General features: G+C 38.0%; 1 protein-coding gene across 6 annotated transcripts in view; it reads left to right on the top strand.

The window, feature by feature from the left end:
• The window catches only part of cfap20dc (CFAP20 domain containing), a 35,650-nt gene that overhangs the window by 2,420 nt on the left and 6,602 nt on the right, over nt 1–26,628 (top strand). For 2 of the 6 annotated variants that reach the window (XM_040002529.1, XM_040002533.1), the window contains exons 7-14: nt 401–547; nt 2,692–2,807; nt 2,999–3,101; nt 4,614–4,754; nt 7,215–7,528; nt 15,808–16,149; nt 17,745–17,981; nt 23,073–23,134. In XM_040002529.1, the coding sequence (XP_039858463.1) occupies nt 401–547; nt 2,692–2,807; nt 2,999–3,101; nt 4,614–4,754; nt 7,215–7,528; nt 15,808–16,149; nt 17,745–17,981; nt 23,073–23,134 (1,462 nt within the window). The remainder of the gene's footprint in view (nt 1–400; nt 548–2,691; nt 2,808–2,998; nt 3,102–4,613; nt 4,755–7,214; nt 7,529–15,807; nt 16,150–17,744; nt 17,982–23,072; nt 23,135–26,628) is intronic. The other 4 variants (XM_040002548.1, XM_040002539.1, XM_040002532.1 and 1 more) reach the window with 3 other exon arrangements.

The raw sequence follows: 26,628 nt of genomic DNA, 5'->3' as shown, positions 1-26,628 counted from the left end.
CCAATACGCTACTCCAAATGTGTTTAATAAAGATACAGTACCTAAGTACTTGCCACAGAAGCAAGCCAGTGGTCTTTGTTCTTGTGGGTTTGTGTGAAATTATGTTTGTGTGTTTGGAGAGATAGAGAGACAAACAGTTGGCTGTTTTTCTGTGGCTGGCTGAGAACTCAGTGGTAGATTTTGTTCAAGGCTGATATGGCTCAGCAGTGATAACAGCTGCACATTACTGGCTGCCTACTGCACACCTACTCTATCTACCAAAAAGGGTGTCTCGGTCAGTTCGTATTTTTCAGTTGATCAAAGTGTTACTTTTGTGGTGTGATGTTATATATTGTAATAATGTGTTTGAGCTTATTTTATAGCTAATATTAGTGTGAGATTGTTACTTTTTCCAATCTAGACATGTTTCGCAGTGGAGCTGGTCTAATGGACTTAATCCCACGCAGTTGCCAGTTCCCACCAGACGTGAACCAAGTCATTCAGGTGTTCAACAGGGAAAATGTGCGAAAGACAGATTTGAGGACTGGTCTTTCTAACTCTGACTGTGGTACGTAAGATAAGACACAAACAAAAAACATTTTGAGAATTGTAATTTCATCAAAAGTAACCATAAAGCGTGCAAAGTGTAAACTGTCATTAAAATCATATATGAAGTAGCTGTTGCTTTGTTTAACAAAGACGATTTAGACTATTTGGAGTAGGACCCTTTGTTTTTGAGATTGGTAGTCTTTTCAGCAACAGTTTGGAGGAAGGAGTTTTATCTGGAAGGATAACAGTACCCCTTTGCACAAAGCCGGGTTTGTAAAGAAAAAGGCTTTATAAGTTAGGTGTGAAGTAATTTTTCTGCACAAAATCTGAGTTCAATGCCACTGAGCGCTGTTGGGATAAATTGGAGTGCAGACTCAAAGACAGGCCTTATCTTCAGCATCAGTGCCTGACTCCACCAACAATGTTGTGGATGAAATCCCTGCAGCCGGATTTAAAAATCCGTGCAAAGCTCTTGACCCCAGAGGAGATGTGATAGTTACTATAGCATAATAGTGGTGTGTTACAACATTTCAAATTAATGTAATGTTCACAGGGTGAATAGAATTTGTCAGATATTTTTGTCCTTTAGTGTAGGTCTTCTTTAATGGATCACAGCAGGTTCATAGCGTTGATTGTTTTGAGAGTAACTTACAAAACAATGTGAGTCTTAATATGTGAGTCTATACATTGAGAGTACACAATATGAGCCACAGTCCACCCATGAACTTACTTATTTATACAGATGAATAGGAAATGGTTCACAAATGGTTACATGTAGAGAAAGTGTTTGCTACAAAGGCACTGTGATGATAATCACTTTGTTTTCCTGGAATGAAATTCCCGTGGTCTTCATTTTTGTGTTCATTTGTGCCTCACCTGTACTCAAGGAGCTGCAATTATCTCCTCATACAAAAAGACATGCACCAGTAATCCACTTCTGTCACCTTTGTGGCCTTTTTTATCAGTGCATATTTATTTGTTCTGACAGCTGTCTAAGTCATGTTGAGTCAACCAGCAGTGCCCATAGAAGAGAGCAGTAACCATGCACAAGAAATATCTTTTCATAATTAGCATCTGCATTATTAGCATAACATTCCTAATCATAATTAAAACGATTGCTATTAAAGTAGGCATCCAATTTTGACTTTGACAGAATTGCTGGGTGAATGCTGATCCTTCAATAGCCAAAGTGTCAGAAACTGTTAAAAGTAAGCTACAGCACTTTGTATCATGCAACAACAAACAAGCCCTGATTATCTCTGTGCTTCAGCAAAGACGTTCTCTTAATCCCAAAGACAAAAATTTCTCAGAAATTAAAGTCTGTTCTAAAAATATTTGTAGCTTATGCAGACATAGATCTTGTTGTAGTTCTTGCTGTTATATCACTCTTTTTCAAGTTTCAGGAGTAATGTACACATTCCAGCAGTAAAGTTCAATTAATTTAACTTGCTGTATCACACAGGGGCAACATCATCTCTTTCTCTTCTTAAATCCACCAAAGCTCTGCCTGTTTTTTATTGTAGTGTGTATGTGTGTGTGTGTGTGTGTGTTTTGCGGAGAGCAAAGTATTTGCTCACTCTTCTGATGAGGCTTTACAAGAAAGTGTGTTTGGCTGTTAACATCAGCAGAGGTGGTCCTGATGAGTCCTGGCACAGATACAGCGGGGTCAAGTTGTCGCCATATCACATCTCCCACTGTAGCCCATTATTTTCACGTGATGAAATGGAACAGATTGTTAGATTAAAGAAAAACATCCGTTATATCAGCTCAGCAGTAGAGTCAAATATGTATCCAATCATTAATTTTCATTCCTCATAAAATATTTTGCCCATTAGACTCTAATTAAAATGCTAAGCATTAGTAAAGTGCATAGTATTTTCTTGATTGATTATGTTTGCAATATAGTTTAAGAAATTTAATTAAAAAAACATATTGCAGTATATAATCTACATAAAAGGGAACCTTCTAAAGATTTTTATTCACAGTTACTAAGGGACTTTAAGGGATCTTTTTAGTGTGAAAGAACACAGCTCTTTCCTCATCTTAATATGCTGGTCTGTGCCCTTCAAACTGAAATGGCCTTATGTATTAGCATAAGAGAAATCCTACAGGAACTAATCAATTCAGATCAATAACTAATGGGAATGCCTTACTTTTGTGCAGTTCCTACCACTGCCAGATCAACCTGTTATCGGAGAACCAGGCCCCAGGGCATTTTACACACAGCCTCAGGCTCCAGAGCCTCTGGACCACCTCTCCTAACTGGAAGAAAAAGCAAGGTAACATAAGATGGAACTGAAAGAAATGTAGTCTCTTTTTTTCCTTTCCAAATTAGTAATCTAACCAATCCTGTAAGAACATACAGCATATCTCTCTGAATGATTTGTATGCCTGCCATAAATTGTATTTACTACAAAACAGAATAAATTTGTCTCTGAACTTGTATGTTTCCTTTGGTTACGTCCCACAGGGATCGAGTAGAATGAACCAAAAGGTTACTACAGAAAGTCAGAGCATTACCAACCAGAGTGAGAATTTATCACATGGAGAACCTTCCCACATTCTCAATGAGGGTAAATTTGACAGAGTACAGAAAGTGATTTATTGAGTCTGAATGCTATCTATGTTTGAACAAACCCTGTTCATCTTGCTATTTTATCACTCAAACACTTAGCATTGCTTGTTACAGACTTTATCTATTATCTGTTTGTTTGTTTCTTTTTCTTTCCATTTCTTTGTACACTAGCTCAAGCTGAAGTTGTGCTTTTCTGGGCTGCATGTACACCATTGTAACATATGTCTGTGTGGACTGGGAGTGTTGTGTATCTGCAGGAACCCATGCCACATTAAACAAGGTTTAGAAAATGAGGAAGAACCCAGGAAATGGGACTAGATAAATATTTAATTGTAAAATGATATTTAGGGGTTTTAACAGGGATTAAAAAAACACAGTTCTTTAACCCAAAAAGAAAAAAAGAGGCTGAAACCTGAAGAACAAAAATAGTTTTTGGAAAGAAGCCAAAAAAATATATTATTTTCACTTCCTCTGCTCATTTTTTTCTGTGCCGATGCTGAGCAGAATGATGATGGGTTATTAGACAGATACTACAAGCACTACTCCCCACACCCTCATTAGGTCATATTTTTTTTAGATGTGTTTTTTTGGCATTATGCCTTAATTGAATAGCTGACAGCAAAGAAGGAAACAGAACATTGAGTGAGAGAGGGGTGTGATATGCAACACACCCGCTGGCTGTAATCAAACCAGGGGCATTGCAGTTTTGCACTGTGACCTTTCAGTTACTGGGCAGATATGTTATTGTTGAATCTGTGCAGGTCTTGAGGACCGCTTTATCTAATTTGCCAACAAAGGAAATGAAGAGTTCATTAGAGTTTAGGTTTGTGAAGCAGATTCACCTTATACTTGCTGATGTGAAGTGTTAGATATAGACACAAAACAACTAATGCCTATTTTATGAACTTAAATTGTGGTCTGCAAAAACATTTTCATCATACTTTGAACTAAACATTGGCATAATGAAACTAACTGAAACAGATTTTACCACAAATCTTCAGTGCAAAACTAGCTGCCATTGACTCAGTACCTGTGAATAGTTTTTGACACTAAATCCTCAAAGAGTAAAAAGGTTTTAATATAATAGTGGGATTTTAATATACTTGATTTCCAGTGCATCTTTGCCCTTAGAGCATAGATGATTACTTTGCCTTTTCATTTCTTCCAGATACTAGACATCAGTAAATGCAGTGCATTTGAATCAACAAACTAACAAAATAAGAGTCCTCTTTCTCAGAACATGCTCTTTCAAGCACCTAATAACAGCTTTTATGGCTGGTAATACAGCATTCTTTGAGCATGACAGAATGAAAAAAATGGGATGATTAAAATTCCCTAATTCAGCTGAACATAATGTAGCTGGAAATATTCTCCTCACTGAATGAATGTAAGAAGCTCAGTTACTGAAATGCCTTCATTAATAAGGATTTTCACGGTGCATAATCAATTCACAGATATGCTTCTGGCAAGCTCTAATAACATTGTTGTTTGACTGTTTTGTGTTATAAAGCTTTTGTAATGTTGAAAGTACATTATGTAGGAGCATCTGGCAGTTTACAGCCACATCCCCCTAAAAAAAGAGCAGTTGACAAGAAGGGATCTAAGAAGCTGAGAGTCATCAGTGCTGGAGGAGAAAAGCAAACATCATCAAGTAAGTTGTGTGCACTGTATAAACTCACCAGCCACTTGGACCCCATTTTGCCTTCAGAACTGCCTTAATTCTTTGCGGTGTAGGTTCAACCAGTTACTGGAAACATTCCTCAGAGATTTTAGTCCATGATGACATGTAGCATCACACAGATGCTGCAGATTTGTAAATTCCACATCCATGATATAAATCTCCTGTTCTACCACATTCCAAAGGAGCTCTATTAGAGATATGAGCTTTGTGTCATATATGGCCACACTGTGGTTATAAAGGGATGGATGATCATCAGCAATATTTATGTAGGCTGTGATGTTGAAACAATGCTCAGTTGGTAATAGGGGCCCTTAATTCAAGGGATACTGGAGCCATGCTTTTTGGTAGTTTATGCCAAATTCTGATCCTACCATCCAAGTGTAGCAATAGAAAGCAAGACTTATCAGATCAGGCAGGGAATTTTCAGTCTTCTTTTTTCCAATTTTGGTGAACCTATACAAGTTTTAGCTGCAATTTCCTGTTCATCGCTGGCAGAAGCAGAACCTGGTGTGGTCTTCTGATGCTGCTGCTGTCTGTCTGTTTGAAAGTCTGACATGTTGGGCATTCAGAATTGTTCTTCTGCATACCTTGGTTGCGTTTATTTGAGCTTATTTCAGTTACTGTACTTTGCCTTCCTATCAGCTCAAAGCAGCCTGACCATTCACCTCTGACCTCTGGAATCAACAAGGCATTCTCACCCAGAGAGCTGCCTGCTCGGTGGATATTTTATCTTTTTCAGACAATTCTCTGCAAACTCTAGAGATGGTTGTGTGGGAAAATCCCAGCAGATCAACAGTTTCTAAAATACTCTGACTAGCTCGTCTGGCACCAACAGCCATTCCATGTTCAGAGACAGTGAAATCATTTTCTTTCCTCATTTTAATGTTTTATTTGAACATTTCATTTGCATGTCATCCTAACCATTTCTGTTGGCTATTAGTGATTACCTGATTTAATATTTTCATTAATGAGCTGGTGTGCCTAATAAAGTGGCAGTTGAGTGTATATTCTATGTGTGTTGTGGTGGGCTAAAGGTGTACTATTCTTTTATATTATTAGGTGTTTCAGTTATGGTTAACATCTCCTTGGAATGCTGTACCTCAGCACCATAGAGGGAATAGTGAAAGCTGGGAAAGCTGCAGTCTTTCATCCAGCAGGCAGGAGAGCAAGCACCAGCCTCTGACCCTAGCAGAAAAGTCAGAACATGAGGCTTAAAGCAGCCGTAAATAGACACCTGGAAGATGTGTGATATCAGTAAAAGTTAAGCACGACAGCAAGAGATGGGAACACGAGACAAAATAGAGCAATGTACATGCTGGGTGATTTTGATGACTGCTTTGCATGTTATGATTTTAATAAGCACCTTGTTTTTGCTTGAGAAAAACAATATGTGTTCCCACTCTTACTTTTTAAACTGGATTGTTGAAGTGTTGCATGAATTTTAAAAGATCTCATTCTACATTGGACACAAGCTTTTCCCCCCTTTTTAATTTTGCATAACCTGTGTCCTGTGTCAAGGCCACTTGTGGGATCCCTCCCCCACAAACTCTCCCCGCACTGCTACCCCACACACACACGGACACACCTATACCCACATTGTCCTTGTGAAGTGAGTGCATGTGTTCCGAAAGCTCAATTATGGATGTTTCTCCAGCAGTAAGCTCCTTTGCTGCAGCCCTGCCCACAGACGGAAAGCAGTTAGTTCATTAATGGTAATGTGGCGCATTAAATAAAAGTCAGAGGGACATCTCCTGGGCACAAGGTTTGCCACACAGTGGGCAATTAGAGAAAGTGATTATACTGTCGAGAGATTCAAATGTGCTCACTCATTCAAATTTAGGTGCCCCTTTCTGTGATCTCAGGCTTATCTCGCAGTATAAGGATTCATTGTTTCTCGCATACCAACAGAAGGGGATGCAGCATTCATTAAAGGCTAAAACAAGCTTTTATTCTCTTTGCTATGTATTTACATATATGTATATAAAGTTGGCATAGGTGACATTTCATCAGTGACAAATTAGCAGTAAAATGGTTTTCTTACTACTGATGTTTTTCTTCTTTCTTTGTCTATAACGTTTCACTGTACCTAATTAACCTAGCAGGGTTGTTAATAAGCGATACAAACATGTCAGTGCAGGATAACTTCATTAATGCTTATTTTGCCAGGTCGTTGAATGATTTGCAACCCTATTATATTGTTATTATGAATTTCGTGTGCACATATTCAAATCAAATTAGAATGACAGTAACCGTATGATTAAAAAGTAATAAAACAGTGATTTATTGCTCATTGTAATTTGACTCCATGTCTAATTGTTCACACGCGTTGTGAAAGACATACTTGGGAATTTGTACATTTAAAACTCTTAATAACATTTCCTTGCAACTATTCTTTTGTTACTTGATCTTATTTTATCATCTTTCATTTAGATGAGTGTCACACTCCTGCAAAGGAAAGTTCAGCACTCATGGTCACAGAGTCTCAACTGTGCTCTGTGCAGCAAGGTTTGCCTTCTGACCTGAAGGTCTGGAACAGCTGGGAGAGTAATGAAGGGTCTGAGCCTCAGCTCACTCTGCAAAAGGAGGTGTTCACTTTCTCATCCCAGCCTCACTCACCCAAACGAGGACAAGGCCAGGGTGACCAGGAGAAGATGGAGATGGGAGATCATCAGGTTCAGAGCAAGATTGGGAGGCGGTATGATGTCCAGCCCGAGGATGACTTTATTGGCAGTGAAAGTGATGAGGTATGTTAAGGGAGAGACAAAAGCACACTGTTCTTTGAGTTCACACACACACACAAAGTGCCCCTGTCTTGCGGGGACACTTAATGATTATCTGTCAAGCAAAAACTGCTTTATATTACATGCACTACTAGTTTGACATGGAGTAGAAATGAAAAACTATGTCTAATTCACTAAGAAATCCTTCAAAATGCCCAAAGTTTGATTTATCTCTGTTTAATCAGAGTAAGTTTGAAGTACTAGCTTTAATTTCACTTTAAATTTTTTGGTGAGTAGTATTTCATATTGCACATTTCATATTATGCATCAAATTTTCACTTGAAAGGTCAGTGTGGTTATTTATCATCAGATAATTTATTAATGGCTCTGAGACTTGTAACAAAAAGCGATGATTTTCTTTATGCTTAGCAAGGAGATTAAACTCTGATCACAAAGAATGATCTTCAAAGACATGCTAATTACTTTTACTCATTTAAAACTTTATAATAAATCTTATAATTCAGAATTAATATCCTTGTTGTGATTCTACAGGAGACGACTCAAATGCAGAACACTGAGCCAGGATTAATACAAAAGCTGAGGCTTTATTGACTGGCAATAAAACATGTCATGTACTTGGTAAAACAAAATAGGAATCCAGAAAGGGGCATAAGAAAAATAGAGACAAAAAATGAAGGAGGGACAGGCCAAAGTATACACAGAGATCCAATAAGAAAACAAAAAACAGGTGGAATCGGTGTTGGGAAGACAAAGACAGAATGTAAAGTTACAGGAAACAAAGAGGAAAATCAATTACCAAAAAAATATGAAGCAAACCCCAGAAATGAACAGGAAACTAACACACATACAAATTCGAGGAGATATGTTGAATCAATTACATTATGTAAAGTTAAATTCAAGGTTTTATTCACGCTAGGCTGTACCAGTTCCTTTAACAAATATGATCACTGCTACTGTGTGAGGAGCGCATGTTGTCTGTCCAAGATGTGGGCATATGTTTTCTGCCCAAGCATGAAACTCAAACACCCATTGCCTCTGAGAAAGTCAATGCATTAAGTAATTTATAAATCTGTAAGGCATGTGAGAGAATAGTGTGTCGCCGCTCAAAAAAACAAAACAAAACCCTGTCCAAATTAAGACACAAAATGCATAAAATTGTGAACCTCATTGTGCTCACAAGAGTGCTTTTCAAAAGCGTGTGTGCATGAAATGGGGAGAAAGCTTATTGAGATGCTGAGACAAATTGATGCGTGCTCAGGCCTGGATCATAAAGCACAGTGTGAGTGCAGTCCAGCAGACAAGGGGGAAGGGAGTACAGTTGTGCATGGGCACAGTACAAGACAACCATGTTTAGTGTGAACAGCACATCTTAAGAAACACAAGGCCAGTGATCCTACAATATCAAACTCAAAACTCTTTTTGTTTTATGGCAGTTTTAAATTAATGCATTATATCTACAAGGTTAGCAACTACATTGAATAAAAAAAATATTAATAGTGCATGTTCTGATTTTGTATTTTGTATTGTAAGAGCTTCTCCTAAGGCTCACATTTATCACTGACATTGTGTACAGATCTAGATGTACATGTTAAAACTGAGGAGCCAGGGTTATTGTATTGGGAAAACAGTAAAATAGATTGGTTTCAAAAAATGAATCTTTTATAGTGACCTTTGTAAATTGCATGTATAACCTTTCTTCCATAAAGCTCTTTCCAGGTTGAACATTTCTTTAGAATTTGCATGAAATATTGGTTTGGAGAATGGTTTTATAACTACTTTCACCTCTGTCAAAAGAGCACAGCGATTTCAACTTCCTTGGCTGCCAATTTATAGTGTTTGTTAAATAATCTAATAAAGGGCCTATCAGAACACATATAAAGAATAAAAAAATACTGTAGGGATTTATTGCCTCAGCATTGGGCATTGTATAGTTAGTGCAGCATGCTTTTTCCGTTGTTGTTTCTTTTCTTTTCTTTTTAAAGACCTCAGTACCCTGCTGTCCAAACCAGAACAATGTGTGTGAACACTAGACTGATTGAAAAAGTACCTATAAGGTGAATTGTAAAACTTTTCTTGTTTACTACTTTTTTTCTTTATCTTTGCTCTGTTTCCAAAAGGCATTGCTTTGTCTCAATATTATTTCTATCTCTGCCACCGTGCTTTGGGGGAACTGAGTTTTCAGTAATTGTGTTTAACCGTTAAGGTTGACATCTACATACAAAGAAAAAAGGAAATTATAACAATTCACATATAGTAATGTGAATGTGAATGTATTAAGAAGTCACTTCTTAATACAGAGTTTGTAATCTGTTTGCATTAAAATGCTATTTTGGGGGATTTATAATAGCGCTATAAAAAAAGGTTAGCAATGTAAAGGCATGAAGACATTTATTTTTGTGGCTGGCCTCATTGCACATGCATTTTTAGGAGTTTCTCTTTCAGAGTAGAAACATTTGGGAAGGGAGAATTGAGAAATCAGTCTTACAGCTGTAATTTACTGAGGTTTGCAGTAGGCAGTTTACTGCTGTGTGTGCCATTGTTTCATACTGAAAGAAAATCATCTTTTAACTCATTTGCGCTTGACATAGCTGCCAACACTCTTATTTGAACAATCCCTTTAACGCCACAGTGGCACAGCTGCCTGCCAGAGTTTTCGGTCTGTCCTATAGGTCGTCACTCAAGTCCTCACCTCGATAGCTTACCTTTTTCTGAGCTGTTCTTTTCTTCTTTTCTGTTACATATTGTGTTTGTTACATAACACTGAAAGTATCTGTCAAAACAGCTGTTATTGGACCTCAGGCTGTTGTTAAACTTGTTAGAATAATGCCATTTACTGTAACTCTGGATTTTGTAGAGGCATTCGACTCACAGATTGAGACTGAGTGTTGTCCACAGCTGGGTGTGTATCTGATTTTTTTTTTCCTTTGAGTTCAGTAAAATACCTGCAATATCACGCAGCATTCAGAAAAAAGGGGTGTGTATTTTTGCACATGTGGCACAGCAGTAGCTTTATTGGATCGCTCTGGATCTAATGGTAAATAATGTAGTAATAGTAAATAGTAATAGTAAATGTAAATAATAGTGGCATTGTAAAGCGCTTTGGGTGCCTTGAAAAGCGCTATATAAATCCAATCTATTATTAATGTTTGGCGTTCTTCTACACCACTACACAGCTGTTACACACAGATTACATGGTTTTGCCCTCCATCACATGTTTCAGGATTCATCCAGAGCGTCTGCCCCGATCCACCAAGTCCCCACTCAGTGTCTGACTAAAGATTTCACCATTGCCTTAGAACAAATCGATTTTCCCTCTGTGGCCTCTCCCTAGTCTGAATTACATGGGAAAAACACATATATAAAACCTAGACTTATACAATATTGTTTCCATCACAACAGAGGCAACAAGCTATGCCTCTGTTGTTAGTTGTTCTTTATCTGTGACCGGTCAATTTGGGCTGCTCTTGTTAAATGGTGTTGGTGATTACTGAAATGAACTGACTACGTTTGTGTTTAGAAATTGGAGAATTGTTAGTGGATCACCCTTAGAACTTTCTGCTTCCATCTGTTTTTTCTAGTCCAATTACAGCATCATACTAATTTGCCCTTCTTTGTACCTCTTAACAGTAATCAGCTGCTTTCACTCAGCTGAAAGCCGTTTAAAACCAGTAACAGAAAGAACTTTTATGTTTTCATTCTCCCCACCTACGACTTTTTGTTTTCTGGTCAGTAACTATTATTCCTCATAATGAAAAAGCTGCTATGAATGCAAAAGAAACCAGAACTTCATTTCTGTCAACAACAAGAGAGACCCATACCTGTTTAAAGGGTGACTGTTATAGAACATCTCACTGTTTTCATATTGCTGTCAGTACAGCTTTTATACAGTAACAATAACAATGCTTATGTGACATGACTAATTAATGACAGAATCAATTTCATAAGGACCAATGAAGCGTGGTGCGAGCTTGCGTGTCAAGGACATCAAGGGAATGTCTTTAGCCGAGAGCCACACCTTCTGTCCAAGGTCATTGGGAGGGAGTGGAAGGCCGACAGCGATGGGCATAATGCTGGTTTCTCTCGACCGTTTTGAGGAGGTCCTCCCTGGTCTGGGTCCACACCTGCCTCCTCCTCTGTAGTTGTTGCTGCACTGTTGGCATGGTGAGGTCGGCTTCTATGGAGGGGAAAGAGTGGAGGCTGGTACCCTAGAAATGCTTCGAAGGGTGAAAAACTAGTAGCAGAGGATGTAAGAGAGTTATATGTGTATCCCAGCAATGTCAGTTGTGAGGACCAGGAGGAAGGGTTTTGGAAGGTTACACAGCGGAGAGGCGTCTCCAGTTCTTTATTTAGCCTCTCCAACTGGCCAGGTATTTGAAGATGAAAACCTGAGCTTACACATACCTTGGCTGAGAGTGCAAAACAAAAGGTCTTCCATACTTGGGAAATTAACTGGGAGCCCTGGTCAGAAACAATTTTTGTAGAGATCCCATGAAGCCTGAAAACATGATGGGTCAGTAATTTTGCAGTTTCAGTGGCAGTGGTTAATTTCTCGAGACTGGTGAAGTGAACAGCCTTGGAAAACCTATCCACCCATAAAAAAAGTGTAGTGCTATGTAGGACCAAGCGCGATGAGGTGTAGGTAAACATTGCAGCAGCCCCAAAGGGCATTGAGTGTTAGTCTTACTACAAACACAGCTAGAACATGCTGCCACATGATCATTTACATCCCTTTCCAATGATTCACACCACAAGTAACGCTTGAGGAACAATATAGTTCTACTCACCCCAGGGTGACAGTTGAACCAGGCAGTGTGAACCAGTGGATGACTGTAGAGCAGGCGGCCCGGTGCCAGCGTCTGGTTCATCCTGCGGGGCTTTTTGAATTGTCTCCTCATAGTCCCCGAGTCAGATGCATCTACCTCCACAATGAACTGCAGCTTGGTGTCAGGATGGACAAGAACAGGTGGTGATGTGAACAGCTTCTTTAGTTAGACAAAGACAGCTTCAGCTTCTGAGGACTAGAGAAAGTATATTTTAGTGCAGGTAAGGCGTGTTAGGGGTGCAACTACCTGGCTGTTGTTGTGAATGAACCTCCAGTAAAAATTTGCAAAACCGAGGAACCGTTGGAGGTGTTTACAAGAGGTGGGGGTTGGCCAGTCCAGTCCACCACTGCCTAAATTTTTACTGGGTCGATCTTCACAGGATCAGTTTTCCGTTTGACTTTTATTGAGCTGTAATCTCAGCCAAACGATTTACTCACGAACAAATAAAACACTGAAAAAAGCCAAACAATAATATTTTTAAGTTATCTAAGTGACTTATATATCATGTTTAACGTGAGTAGCGAAAGACCGTGGGGGGGTTGAAAACGATATGCCGGGAGTTCGCTCTAGTGAGCCTTGAACCCGTGACACATGATTTGGCTAATAGTATGTTTCCTGTATCTTAGATTTTCCACAGATATAAACCAATAAAAGTTAAACAAGATTATAGAAATAAAAATTTGGAATATAATGTTTGGGTTTCAAAGGAACTGAAAATAAATGTCTTGCGAACACCTATCTGGTGAAAAAAAATGTAATCTTTATATTAACACATAACTGTGCTACAGTATTTTTTTGGTCTGTGATTTTAGGTAGCTATTAGGTGGTTGCTAGGCAACATGGCAGACTGATAATATGAATAATTAGTTATTAAATTATTGTTATTGTTGTGAAAATTAAGATAATATAATCCTTTTTATAAGGTGTTAAAGGTCCATAGATGCTACAGATGGGTCATTTTAGGGTGTAGGTGGGTGGTTGCTAGGCAACATCATGACATCAATATATGATCAAACAATATATGATATATAGATAAGAACCTTCAGGCGTCTAAGATGTACCTGTGTGCCAAGCTTGTTTGCTCAACTCCTAATTGTGTAGGAGGAGTTTGCAGACAGACACTGGATTTGTCTAGTAAGCTTTTGTTATCTCTATTTGTAGATTCTGATACCAACATTCATTTTTAAAACAACTCAGTTGCCATCATGTAATAAATTTACAGCAAGATGTTAAACTAAATAAGTCATGTATATGTTTTTCTAAAGTGTTGTTTTGTTTTGTACAGGTATTGCAGATTGTGTGTTTGTGTAAATAATAATTTTGCTCTAAAGACATTTAAAAGAACATTATTTTTCCTTATACTTAGAAAAAAAAATGAAAATTTAGACAGAGATTTCAGTTTTGTACATATATTGATGTAATGGAATAATAAGATTTGCATATAAAACCTGGTTTTGATTTATTTGTGTCAGGTTGTTCATTTCTCAACTTGGAGCAATATCATCTTTCAAGGTGTTGCGTCAGCTTCATACAATTCTTTTGAGCAAGCATTTGCTCTTAAACATAGAGAAATATTAAAAGCAAAACAAAGAAATGAACTTTGATTGTATAAACTACTTTGAAATACATTAAAACCTCGTTTATCCTTTTTTTTTTCAATATTTTCAGGGAAGTGCAGTTTTTTAAATGCAGTACCTAAGCCAATGGACCATGAATTAGTTCATTAAAATGCATTCAGGCTCATAAAAGCACCCGTATCAGGATTTCAGTAATACATATTGTTTATTGTTTATTCACCTGAATGTAAAAAATTGATAAAGTGTTGAAAAATGAGGGAAAACAAATAACATATAGAGCCGGTAAGCTACAAACCTCAAGGGGCTTGTGATAACCTTTCACCCCACAACAAAGCTCAGAGATGAAAGAAAACACCAAAAAAACAGACAGCATAAGGAAAAAATATTGATCTCCAAGGCCCAAGGAAAGCTTCGAGCTCTTAAATTCATGAGAAACAAAGACTACATTATGAACAAAGAAATGTTTTTGTGATAACAATCTGGTTGTGAGTATGCCACAACTGTGATTCTTTCTATTGTATGAAGAACTGGCAATGGCTGACGTGAAAAGTGAGAGGATAGTAAACAGCATCTTGTTTTAAATACTTAATCTTTCAATTCCATTAGGAGCAGCATTTATTAAAATAAGTGCGATACATCTATTTTTCAGGGTGAGGTATTTAATGCAAGTGATTTGTAATTTTAGTTTTTTTTACTATTGTCATATTTTTTTATAACTGTTGCGATGAGTTCTAAGTTTGATCCAGATTTAGAGTAAAAGAACAACTTCATATGAGTAGAACTCCCTTATTCTCTGTCTGCACATACAGTACTGCATGTATGTTCCAAAAGCTAAATACACAGTGCCAGCATCTGGATGATGTAGTTAGCTTTTTACATCTGTGTTGACTACACTTACTTACCTTGGTTCAGGATGGTCAACGGTTTTATTTTTATCCATCCATTTTCTTCCACTTAACTGATTACTTAACTGAAGCCTTTCCCAGCTGTCACAGAGCAAAAGGCAGGGTACACCCTGGAAAGGTCACCAGTCTATCGCAGGGCTAACACATCAGTAATTAACCTAACCTACCCCCAAGCATGTCTTTGAACTGTGAAAGAAAGCCAGAGGGAACCTACAAGTAAGTACAGGGAAAACATGCAAACTTTGCACATAAAGACCCCATCTGGCTGGTCAGTATTAACCTAGGACAGGGGTGGGCAACTTGAGGCCTCGAGGGCCAGTGTCCCTGCAGGTTTTATATGTGTCCTTGAACCAACACAGCTGATTTAAATGGCTAAATTAGCTCCTCAACATGTCCTGAAATTCTCCAGAGGCCTGATAACGAACTAATCATGTGATTCAGGTGTGTTGACCCAAGGTGAGATCTAAAACCTGCAGGGACACCGGCCCTCGAGGCCTGGAATTGCCCACCCCTGACCTAGAACCTTCTTATGGTGAGGCAACAGTGCTAACCACTGCAACACCAAGGTTTTTTTTCCCCCATTTTTGCTGGTATGAATCCAGATTGTAATCTCAATGTGGAAACGAACTGCAAAGGATCAGGTCTCTTTCAAGAATACAGACTTAAATGTGTGATATGCAGATCTCTTTGTGTTGAGTATTCCTTTTAATGCTGAGACGACCAGTGTAGTTCTTGCATATGCAGTATCTTATATAATCTCTTTGGTACAGTAGGATGTGGGTTTGAAACTACAATACCGAGTTGCAGCGCTAAATCTGAAGGTGTGAGAGATTAGCAGATAAGAAGAAAATGCTATTATAAATGTGAGGTTAATTTAAAGCTCAAACACCAAAAGAGAGCACGACAGAAACATTAATCAACTAGTGGATAGAATTTAATAATTGTATTTCCCAATGGTGTCCTTGTATTTCTTTCAGGATAACAACTTCACCATGTTCCAACATCAACAAACAAGTGGGTCCAATCTTACATCTCCCAGAACGCTTGATCCAACTTTGAGCACACAACTTGAAGGTCACCCTGGATCTCATAATGTGAACCTAACACCTCCACTTAACACCGGTATGCAGCCTCATTCCAGTGGGAAAGCTGAACCTGGGCTGTTTCCCACACGGTGCTTCTCACCTAATGGACTGGAACAGAAGCGTGGTCCAAGAGTTTCAGAGAAAGTAAACCGGGTTCTTGATGTGAGCAGCAGCATATCAGTTTGTAGAAGACTCCTGCAAGAAGTCAAATTGGATGATTCAAAACAGCACAAGGTAGGGGTTACAATTTTAACAACCATCAGCTCTCACCCGGTATCATGGCTCAGTATTTTTGTGATAGTTACTCATAGCTGAATAGTGCTCAAATTTATTGCTGAAAAAAAAAGAGAGATTCAGATCACCTCTTATTGTGTCAACACCCAGGAAGGCATGCTCATTAAGATGTCACACTGACCAGTGAAGACACACTTTACAACCCATGAAAAATCGTGTTCATTTGCATTGAAAAGAAAAAGTTAATATTTGTTTTATTCATATTTTTTACATTTACTTTAAGATCTTTAATTTTATTGTTTCAATTCAATTATTTGCTAAAAATGAGTGGGGTAAGGGGATGCCCATAGCTCAAAATTAGAGAATTAAAATTGCAGCTTTACAGAGCTTTTAGACTCATTCAAGCACATTTTTTGGTTTCATGCACTGCAAATTTGCAGTCTTATTGTCTGAGCCTGAGTCTGAGTCACTCACAACAAGCCCCATAGGCAACTGTTTCCACTAAAAAAGCTTTGATGAGTCCACTACACAATATTTGTCTAGGACCAAACATCAAAAACACAAAGTTATCAAGTGGCAAAAAAGAAAAAAAGTTGAGACTGAGCAGGCTAGCTCAAACAACCAGACATGTTTGTCTGAAGTTGTTGGAGTCCACAGCAGAATAAAAATGAGGGCTAATGTTTATATGTTTTACCCCCTTGAAAATTGATTAATGCAGCATGGTTTAATGAAAATTATTTTGATTAAATTCCATCTTTGGTAGATGAGTTAACTCAATTCTTTTAGTATGCAGTCATAAAGGTGCTGAGCTCTAACTGTGATGTGCAAGTGGGGGTTTGGAGTCCTTGTGGCAAATGTGCAGCTTATTAAAAACTTTGATGTTCGTACACCCAGCTGTCTCTCTTTACTCATAGTAATGTGTGATCACTGCTGATTTGGACAGCTAAAAAGAGCTGGGGAAAAGGTTTGCCGGATCAGTCTATGGTCTGTTACAAATTGAGGTAGGCCCCAGCACCAGTTGAAACGATCCAGGATCAGAGGATAGTCAACTGAAGCGATCACAAGGCCTGAAGGGAGATCTGTCACTTGATGGTTGCTTTCTGCATTTACACAACTTGCTGCTGAGTGATATCCCAGTTTCCTTCATCAGTGTAGCTCCTGACTGCTGATTTGTGCCAACTACAGCAGGCAACATGCAGTGAAGGCTTTGACTGAAAGATTGTCTGATGAATATGACAAGGAGTTTGTTTCCCTCCCTGCAGCCTTGGTTTATTGACTGCTATTGATTCGTCACCAGGGTATCACAAGACTTCCTTACACTTTGTCAGAAAAATCCTGTTACCATAGTAGTCTGCTAAATCAATAGATCCACAGTTAAAAGACATTTCCTCAGTGGGTCAAAACAATGGCGTATGTCCAGAATTGCCTTGAGCTCTATCTGGGACTAAAGCTTATTGTTAAGACTTTCAGTACTTTATTTGTCTGCACAAAACATTATATCAGTGTGTATATCTGACTGTGACTAAGTGCAAGGTATTGTATTGTGGATTGCTCCCAAAAAGGTAATCTCGGTTTTATTGGTGATAAATTTGAAGGAAGAAGAAGAAGATGAGACACTAAAGCCTGTTGATTCCAGTCATTGCGACTCGGACCTGCTCGGCAGTCCGCAGACACAAGATGATGAGGAGCTTCGAATGCTGGCTAGCCTAAAAAGAGAGCAAGAGGAAGATGAATGTAAAGCCTCGGGCCTCAGTGCATCTCAGATCCACCGGTGTAATGTCAGCATCAGCATGAGCAGTGACGATACTTCTACATGGACCCACATCTCTCTGGTCTGTATTGTCCAGCTTTGCTACTCTTCATATTTTATTGACTCTTCACTAACAAGCAGCACATGTGCAGCTCATCTACCACTTACAATCATTAGCACGTTGTTCCTCTTTTTGTCCTCCTGTCTCGAATATTTTGTTTGACCCGGGTTGATCCTCATTCTTGCTCATTTCCATTTCAAACCCCAACTTACACCACCATGAAGTGCTAATGCACCTCTTCCACCAGTATGTTTTTGCATTATAAAAGGTTATTGAGATAGAAATACATTAATTGGCCTCTTCCAGTTTTTAAATATACACTGGCGCAATATCCACAGGTCCCTCAGTGACTAAAAATTATTTAGGTCATTTGAAAATTTCCCCAGAGATCTTTTTAGAATTTAAAGATGGTGCAGTTTTCTCTCGGCTATTGAAGGTCATTTAGATCTATGGTCCATTAACAAAAGTATGTTTCACTTATGGAGAGATAACACTATCATGCCTGGCTCTGCTGAGTCCACTGTAGGATCCCCAGTGAATAAAATCATTACAAATTCTTGAGTTATACGCCTGTTACCATTTCTGTATATTCAGGTATCCATTAATGTCCTAAGATTTAAGGACACAATGAATAGTGCTATTACCTCAGGGATTACCACCTCATTGTTTCTATTGAGGACACAATTATGTGGCCACCAATAAAGACATGTATCTTTAGACCCCACTTTAGGATTTACATTTTACTCTATCATGCCCTGAAGTTATGTTTTTTTTTTTCTTTCTATCTTTCTTTTTTTTCAATTAGCTGTTGTGTTTATAATTGTAATGTATGGCAACAGCACCACCAACAGTATTGTAAGAAAACACTTTGCTGATAACGTGAAAGTGAGGAAGATAAAGAAAGATACCACACATTAAACAGACCACAAATGAAGAGAAATAGAGATATAACATTTTAGTGAATCTAACACCTAAAACTTCCATCAAAAGGATAGATTTCTCTAAAAAAGACACTAAGTGATTTCAAGACCTAAATAGTCATTGTCTGGGGCTGGGACTCCTCCATTGGCAATGATAATCCATCTCTGGACCCTGGATGTTGTGATTCAAGTGGTTTCTGCTGCTGTGATTTATGGCAGTGCAGACAAAACTTAACCTCCAGACAAACGTGTGCTAAGCTTCCATTACAATGTTGAAAACAAAACACTACAAAAAATATATATTATATAAAAAAGTGTTATTATTTAATTCTTCAATAAAGAGTCTTACATGTAAAGAAATAAAGAAAAGGGTGCAAGAATAATGGCAGATAAATAATTGTAGTTTCATATTTTTTGGTAGCTCATTCCTATTTGTAGGCAGCACAGTATTTAAATCCAAGTACAGCTGTTAGAATGTCCTATGACCTGATATTCTAAGTACTGTATTTAAATTTAAGCTCTGAACAAGGCAATCTTTGTAGAAGAGCCTTGTAAATAAACGGCATACAGTCTTGCTCTCTCCCTGTTTGTTAAGGACGAGTATCCCACAAAGAATGACCTGTGATAGATCGCAACACACTGTGGTTAAGCAAACATGCATATGAGCCACTGTAAAATAATCTCATAAACAAATAGTTTTTTCTGTATAAAAAAAGTAAAATAAATTTCTTTCATTTTCTAAGTTGTCTGGGATCCAGTAAGCATCCTACGTATTTAGAAACACTAACAGATTCAGTTTTATGACCATGGGGGGAGTAGGCTGGTTACTTTGTGGTGACCTCGTGAATAGCATGCACTTAGTTTTATCACTTTAAACTAAGCTTACTTTTGATGAGAGATTTTGGAAATGCATCAAAAGAGGCTGTAGATTTGCAAAGGTTACATCAAGGGAAGAGCCAGTGGCATATAAAATTGTATAATCTCCATAAAAAAATGTACATTATAGATTAAATGTGACGAATTAGATTTCTGACACAGTGGTATGTTGTCCTAGATGTGAAACATATTCTTTGTGGACACATGGCTACAGCAGTGTCATTTTAGAATAAAAATGATACATTTGTAAATCTGATAATTGCTGTACAAGTGGGAGACTGACTGAGGTAAAAAAAAAAACAAAAAAAAAACGTAAGCAGTGTTTTTAGTAATTTAACCTGAAGAGTGATTATTTTTTTATTTGATAAAGAAAATTGACTAATTTGAAATTCTGGCATCAAACTTGTCTTCCTGTAGAATGTTTCAACATAAAATTACCCTGTCAAACACATCTCACGATGGAATTAAAGATTTAAAAACATTTAGCCATATCACTTTAATTAATGGGAGGTTGGTAATTAAAAAGTTAAAGTGATTTAATGATTATGTGACTGTGAAATCTACAATAAATCGAAGTGCCAAATGTTTTCTTTTTAATGATTTTACTAAATCAAACGATCAATCTGCAGTTATATGTTGGATTATTATCCAGTCCCCGCCACAGTCCTGCAGCCACCCCTCACTCAGCGTCTCAGAGTGCCACTCATTCACAAGTTCTCCTGCTGCACTGAGGGAGACTCAGCGGTGCATCACGCTGTCAAAGTGTGTGCTTTGTTAAGCAGGAGAGGAAGCCGCTGGGATTAATTTGTAAATTTGACTGCTCTGCTTTGGCAAACAGATAATAATGCTTTGTTAATGACAGATAAACACTGTTGATCTCTCTCATCTCTGACCAGTTACTTCCACCTCGTAGTTGATGGGTTTGGTTTCTTAGCATTGTTACATACAAAAACCCTGACTATCTGAATGTTGGAACAACACTGGTAAAAACCTTCATCGTGAGAAAAACTGCTTGTTTTTCTCATGATGTGTCTTCTACCAAATAAAAAATACATTATGGACACAAGTCTAGGCCTAAATATTTGATTTTCTTAGGACGGGGTCTTTAAATTTAATGGAGTTTATTATTATTATATGTGTTATTACAAAAATTATATTGGAAGGAAGAGTGAGAGGTCTGAGATTTAGTTTTGTAATACAACCCAGTCTGTAATTTTTCATGGGCAGATGTAGAGTGGAAATAAATAATAGAAAATAGCCACTTGAGGGGAATTCAGCCACCATTCATTTGTCTCAAAGAAAATGCCTGGTTAAAAAAAGCAGAAAGCTATGGAAATAAATTATCTATCATTGGTTGACTCGACCTCTCTGCCAAATAGGTTTGTGCAGCATAAGTTTCCAAACAAACACTTTACATGCACTGCTCTGTTTTAATATTTTCCTAATAGATAGTTGCAGAAACAGAAATCAGAACCTAAGACGATGTCGATCAGATACATGTGAAGCTCTTTAGATTTCTGATTGTTTGATCCGGCATACAAGGGAATAAAGGATGTATAATGGTTGATATATAAAGGGAAGAGTCAATAAAGTCCAAGGTGTTTCCACCAGGGAGACAATACAAACATTATAGATGTCAGCTCCAAGAGCAAATGAGAAGTGTGTGGGCTTCGCAGACACACAGCAGATAGTGTGCCAGGCAAGTCATCACATTGACTCCCAAGCTACTGACAGCCAGCGCTGCTATATTGAACATCCTCACCACATTTTGCTGTTTGGTCACGAGGTGATGTTTGTTCAAAATAAGTGATGCACTTCTGTTGGCAGCAGATGTACTTAGTGCTCTCTTTGAAACTGGAGTTCATGCAGGTGCGATCGACCATGTGAGGTACTGGGTTTAATGTTACAGTTGGAATATAGAAATGGTTGCTATTTCCTAGATCCCCAGAGTTTCTCCATCCCTTGACAGGCAAGTAACTCATCATCATCATCATCATCATCATCATCATCATCATCATCATCCTCGGTCCATATTACCAGCAGAATTCCACAGGCTGCAATTTTAGGTCCTGTCTTATTCTAAGAAGGTGATTAGATAAAGAAGGTACGGAAGCATACAGATAGCTAAAATAAACTCAAGAACTGGAAGGACTGCAGCTTCAACATGAGTGCTTCTTCATCAAAGTCATGTAATGTAATAGTCTTTAACAGCCACTACGCTTAAAAATCCTCCTGAGGCTATAATATGGTCTTTAACTTTGACAAGATGGAGAGGGTAATGTGCTTGTGTTTCATGCAGCTGAAAATGAGTATATATTAAAAAGGAAATCATTGCTGTCTTCTACCTGTAATTCTACCTATGCTTTAGGTCCTTCATACTTACAGAGTATAGGGACATCTAAAGTTTTGAACACATTATTAGATTCCACGGATTACTTGATCACGGTTTGTTCACCCTTTATTGCTCACCCATCCCTCCTGTTCCTTGCTGCTCAGATTTGTCATACTTGATTTTTATGCCAAGGCACAAAACATAGAATTAGGTTTTTGCAGTACAAGGATTTTCATCAACTGTTAATTTGTAAAGAAGAAAAAGAAGAAGAAGAGTAAAGGCTAATTTGTGGTTGGACTAAAGCTTTTGTTAACAAAGAAAAATGTTCACTTAGCTTAATTTTCTCAGGTGGTGTTCTTTATGTGTAATTTCAGGGAGCCTTGAACGGGCAACTTTGTGGATGTCCTGGACAGCTGTGTCTCCACAAAATGTTGCTCCTCATGCTTTATTTATATCTGAGTGACACCTCACAGCACGACATGGCACAGTTTAATTCTCTGGCAAGACTGCATTAAATGCATTAATTCATGAATCTGCACAGGAAAAATTATAAATTTATCTCTTGATCCCTGAAGGACTCAACCTGTATTGCAAAAGTAGTGAAATATCAAAGCACATTGCAGCAGTTGCCTTTGACTCAACGACACGATGTGCACAACAGTAGCAAAAGGCCCAGTGACACTTATCAGTTACAGGTAAGTGTTGTGGCACAATTTTCATAGAGAGACAGGGCGACTGGGCTTAAAAAGGAGTCAAATGGCGGCGACCTTCATTACTGCCTTACTGAATGAAACAGGTCACTCTGAACCAAAAAAATATTTTCTATTTTGATGTGCTGCACAAGTAAATCTTTTTCCTTTTTGCGCCTTAATCGAGTACTTGGTGGTCTTTTCAACTGAACCTAATGAGAATTCTTGGGAAAAATGATTTGCATTGGAGCATCTGGTGACATTTTAACACAGCTTTCCTCTACTTCTGCTCTAGCCGACTAATCAGGGACACCACTATCAGACAGAAATGAACCCCTTCCTGCAATCAAACCCCAGGTAAGAAGTGTATGTTATTACACACACTATTTTTTTTTTTTTACACATTATTTTTTAGCATTCCAGTGTATTATACATGGAAGTCTGACTATTAAGAGTCCCTTTATTTAAAATGAACGGACACATATTTTAAATTGTTGATAACTTCGGCGAGTAGAATATAATTTTTAAAGCCCTGCTGGTGTGTACCTTCAAGCCTCTGTTTATAATTGGCTCCATCATCTAGATTGGATGGTTACGAGTCAGTGCAATATTTGTTGCCAAATGTCAGCTGTCAGGTAGATTTTCTGAATGGGGCTAACCTTACTCACATGAGTGCAAATAACCTGGAGGTGTGGTAGGTACAGTTCTTTTATTCTCGTAACACAAAATTGATAAGGGTAATAGTAATAGAGAAGCTAATAGAGGAGAATAGTACTGTTCCATCCCCACCCTCCAAATAGAGGCTTCAAGGTATTATTTCATATACAAGATATACATCTGTGGGGCTTTCAGAGTTTGATCGTGTTCATTTCCTTCTGATAGTGGTGCCTCTGATTAGCTGCCCAGAGCAAAGGTAAAAGAAAGCAGTCCGAAGATGTGTCATTGTGCTTGTCAGACTTGTCAGAAGTTGTTAAAGCATTTGTTTGTTTGCTATACAGTAGACATCAGCTTTCAGATTCACCTGAATTCAAAATGCACGTGTTAGATTTTCTGCACAGCAGGGGCTTCAGTTCAGTAATTCATAATGCAAAACAGCCATAAGACACGTTCCACCTTGCTTTGCCTACCTACAGCTTAAAACCAAATAAAATTCTCTTCAAAAAGAAAGAATATTGATGGATGGCTTTGTATTGCTGAGGGCGAAAGAAAAAAAGTGTTATATCCAGTATCAACTTAAGGCTTATGAAGTGTGAAACAGAATAACAGAAAAGATATTTTAGAAGTTGGAGAAAAGCATCCCTCCCCCAAAAAAAGTAAATAACCACCAGAGGTTTATCAAGTAAAGCTAAAGAAATTTTGCAAGCTTTCACAGACTTCTGAAAATGTCCTTTGACATGTGTTGAGAATTACAGATTGTCATTATGTAGCAGTGAAAGGAGAATGACTAGATCCCCCCCTCCCCCCCCCCCTCGTACTCGTAAGTTAAATAGGATTTGTCATTGTCAAGGCAAGATGAAGTAAAATGTTTTCTATAACCATCATTTTTGTGTGTGTAAGTGTGCGTGTGTGTGTGTTTTCTTCTAATGTTCCTTGAAGGGGAAAATAGCTCAGAATTAAGGCTAGAGTCAAACACCTCTTGGAACAGATTCAGTGTGTTGATTTAGAGCACAAGGTGAAAGAGTCTCAGAAATACAGCTCAAATACTTTCAATTTAACAGATTAACACTGGGAGGATATTACTGCCCACTTCACAACACTGAATACCATTATTTCAAACTCGCTTTCAGGTGTTTTTATGCGTCTAAAAAACACAAAAAAACAAACTGCGGCAGGGTACGAATAGATCCAGTTCACCTTGGAAGGTTCTGGAGAAATCCTGTAGCCCCACAGCTGACAGTTATAGAGCCGCGTCCCTGCACACCTCCATCTCTTTGTGAATATAGACAACCATGTGGTCTGTTACACAACCATGTTGTAGGTTACAAAAGAAGACAAAGGAATTGCATCACGGTTTCACTACTGAAATTACGCAACCCCCATCTCTCAAACACATTTGATTTGTTGATGAAAACCAAGGTAGCATGGTGTGGACATGTGTAGACTTCCTTGAGCTGAAATATTTGTATTTGCATTACTGTATCATGCAGATTTAAAGATTTCAAATTTATCCATCCAGCTGACTGGCGAATATCTAGTTAAGCGATGCTGTTTGATTGAATAACCACTGAAATTAATATTACTGTTCACAAACACACTGACGGAGCTCTGCAGCTTCCACAGCTGTAGTCCTGAAATGAGACTTCGAAGTAAGCCTCGATTTACATACTGAATAGCAGCTGCACAGGATTTGTCGTTGTTTTCTTTCATTTCTTTTAGGCATTGCATTCTGAGACACCCTTACAGAGAATTCTATCATGGTGTTTTTTGAGCATCCTGGCACCACTGCAAGGCTTTCTTGCTGTTGAGAGCAACAGCTTCCCTGACAGCTAAAATGCCCCGATTGCTGTGCTTAATGTTGCCAGGGCTTTTCTGGCATTTTAACATGCTTCTTTGCACGTAATAATTGTGTCTGCCTTTGGCTAGAATGCTAAAGTTGAAACAGCAAATAAGGCTGTCAGTGAGACTTTGACTAGAAATACAGTTGTACATTACATACTATTGTGAACTTTTGTTACCACCGTGTCAGACAAACAGAGTTTCTTGATACTGTTTCTTTTCGAGATATTTAGAAAGCTCATTTTCAGTACACTCAACCACTGTGCAAAAGCAGTGTGCTTTCTCTAATTGAATAAAACCAATTTATTCCCTTTATCTCTGGTCTATATTTGGATTATAATGACTTGAAAATCTAAGAGTTTAATCACTCTTGCCAAGTCCCACTTAACAATTTGAAGTTCAATTTACAGTTCAGTAGCAGAGGCTTTTGTCCTTGAAAATTGCTTCCATTAACTTTTGTACAATGTTCCTGCCTATCACGCAGTCAAATGGGTGTTGGAAAGAAGAGGCGGATGCTTTTGTTAGAAAGAAAAATCAGAGCCTCAACAGAGATAATGCACTTTATCACTTAAAGACATAAAGAATATGAAATGAATGTACGCTTAAATGTATGGGAAGATCAGATAAAAAAGGAAACCTTCTTTCTGTAGGTTTAATGTATCATATAATTTACTCTTGATCATAGGAGGTTTTTTTTATTAGCTATTATCAGAAGACCACATCACTAAAGAGGACTGCTCATAAGTAATTTCTGTATTTTAATATTTCCCAGTAAAGATTTCCCATTAAAAACATGGACACAAGAGTAGAGCCAGTGAAAATAAAAAGTAGTAGTATTAAGTACACCATGGTGTAAAGGATCACACTGTAGAGATAGCATGAATGGTTTTCTAGTTTAGGTAAAATACTTTGTTTTGAGAAAGAGTGACATTATCAATCGCTGCACTTGATGATGGTGAGGCGGGCTTAGCAGAGAATATTGTGCATAAGACGATTATACTGTAATTCCTCATTAAATATGCTATGATGTGTTCTCATGAGAGGTTTTGTCCAAAGGCAGAAGATGTTAATGCATAATTGCACAACTGATGTATAGCCAAAAATGATTATGGATGCTGTTTAACAAATGAATGTTGCATTGCCTCCAAGTAAAAGAATTCATCTTGTGATATTTTCTCCTCTGGCTGTAATCTGTTACGCCATACTAAAACAGAGCAGTGTTTTCATTTAGTGGAAAATGACTGATGTATAGTTGTAGCCTGAGTACATCGCAGACGGGGAGGATAAACTCATTTAGAGAGAAATGAAGTCATGCTCTCTCTGAAGCAGGCAAGGTTAAGACCCCTACTCCGTGC

Source organism: Simochromis diagramma, unplaced genomic scaffold (assembly GCF_900408965.1).
Source record: "Simochromis diagramma unplaced genomic scaffold, fSimDia1.1 OVJJ01000320.1, whole genome shotgun sequence".
In the NCBI taxonomy this organism is placed as follows: domain Eukaryota; kingdom Metazoa; phylum Chordata; class Actinopteri; order Cichliformes; family Cichlidae; genus Simochromis; species Simochromis diagramma.
Note: the sequence above shows the minus strand (reverse complement) of the source record. Positions and strands in the feature narration are given on the sequence as shown.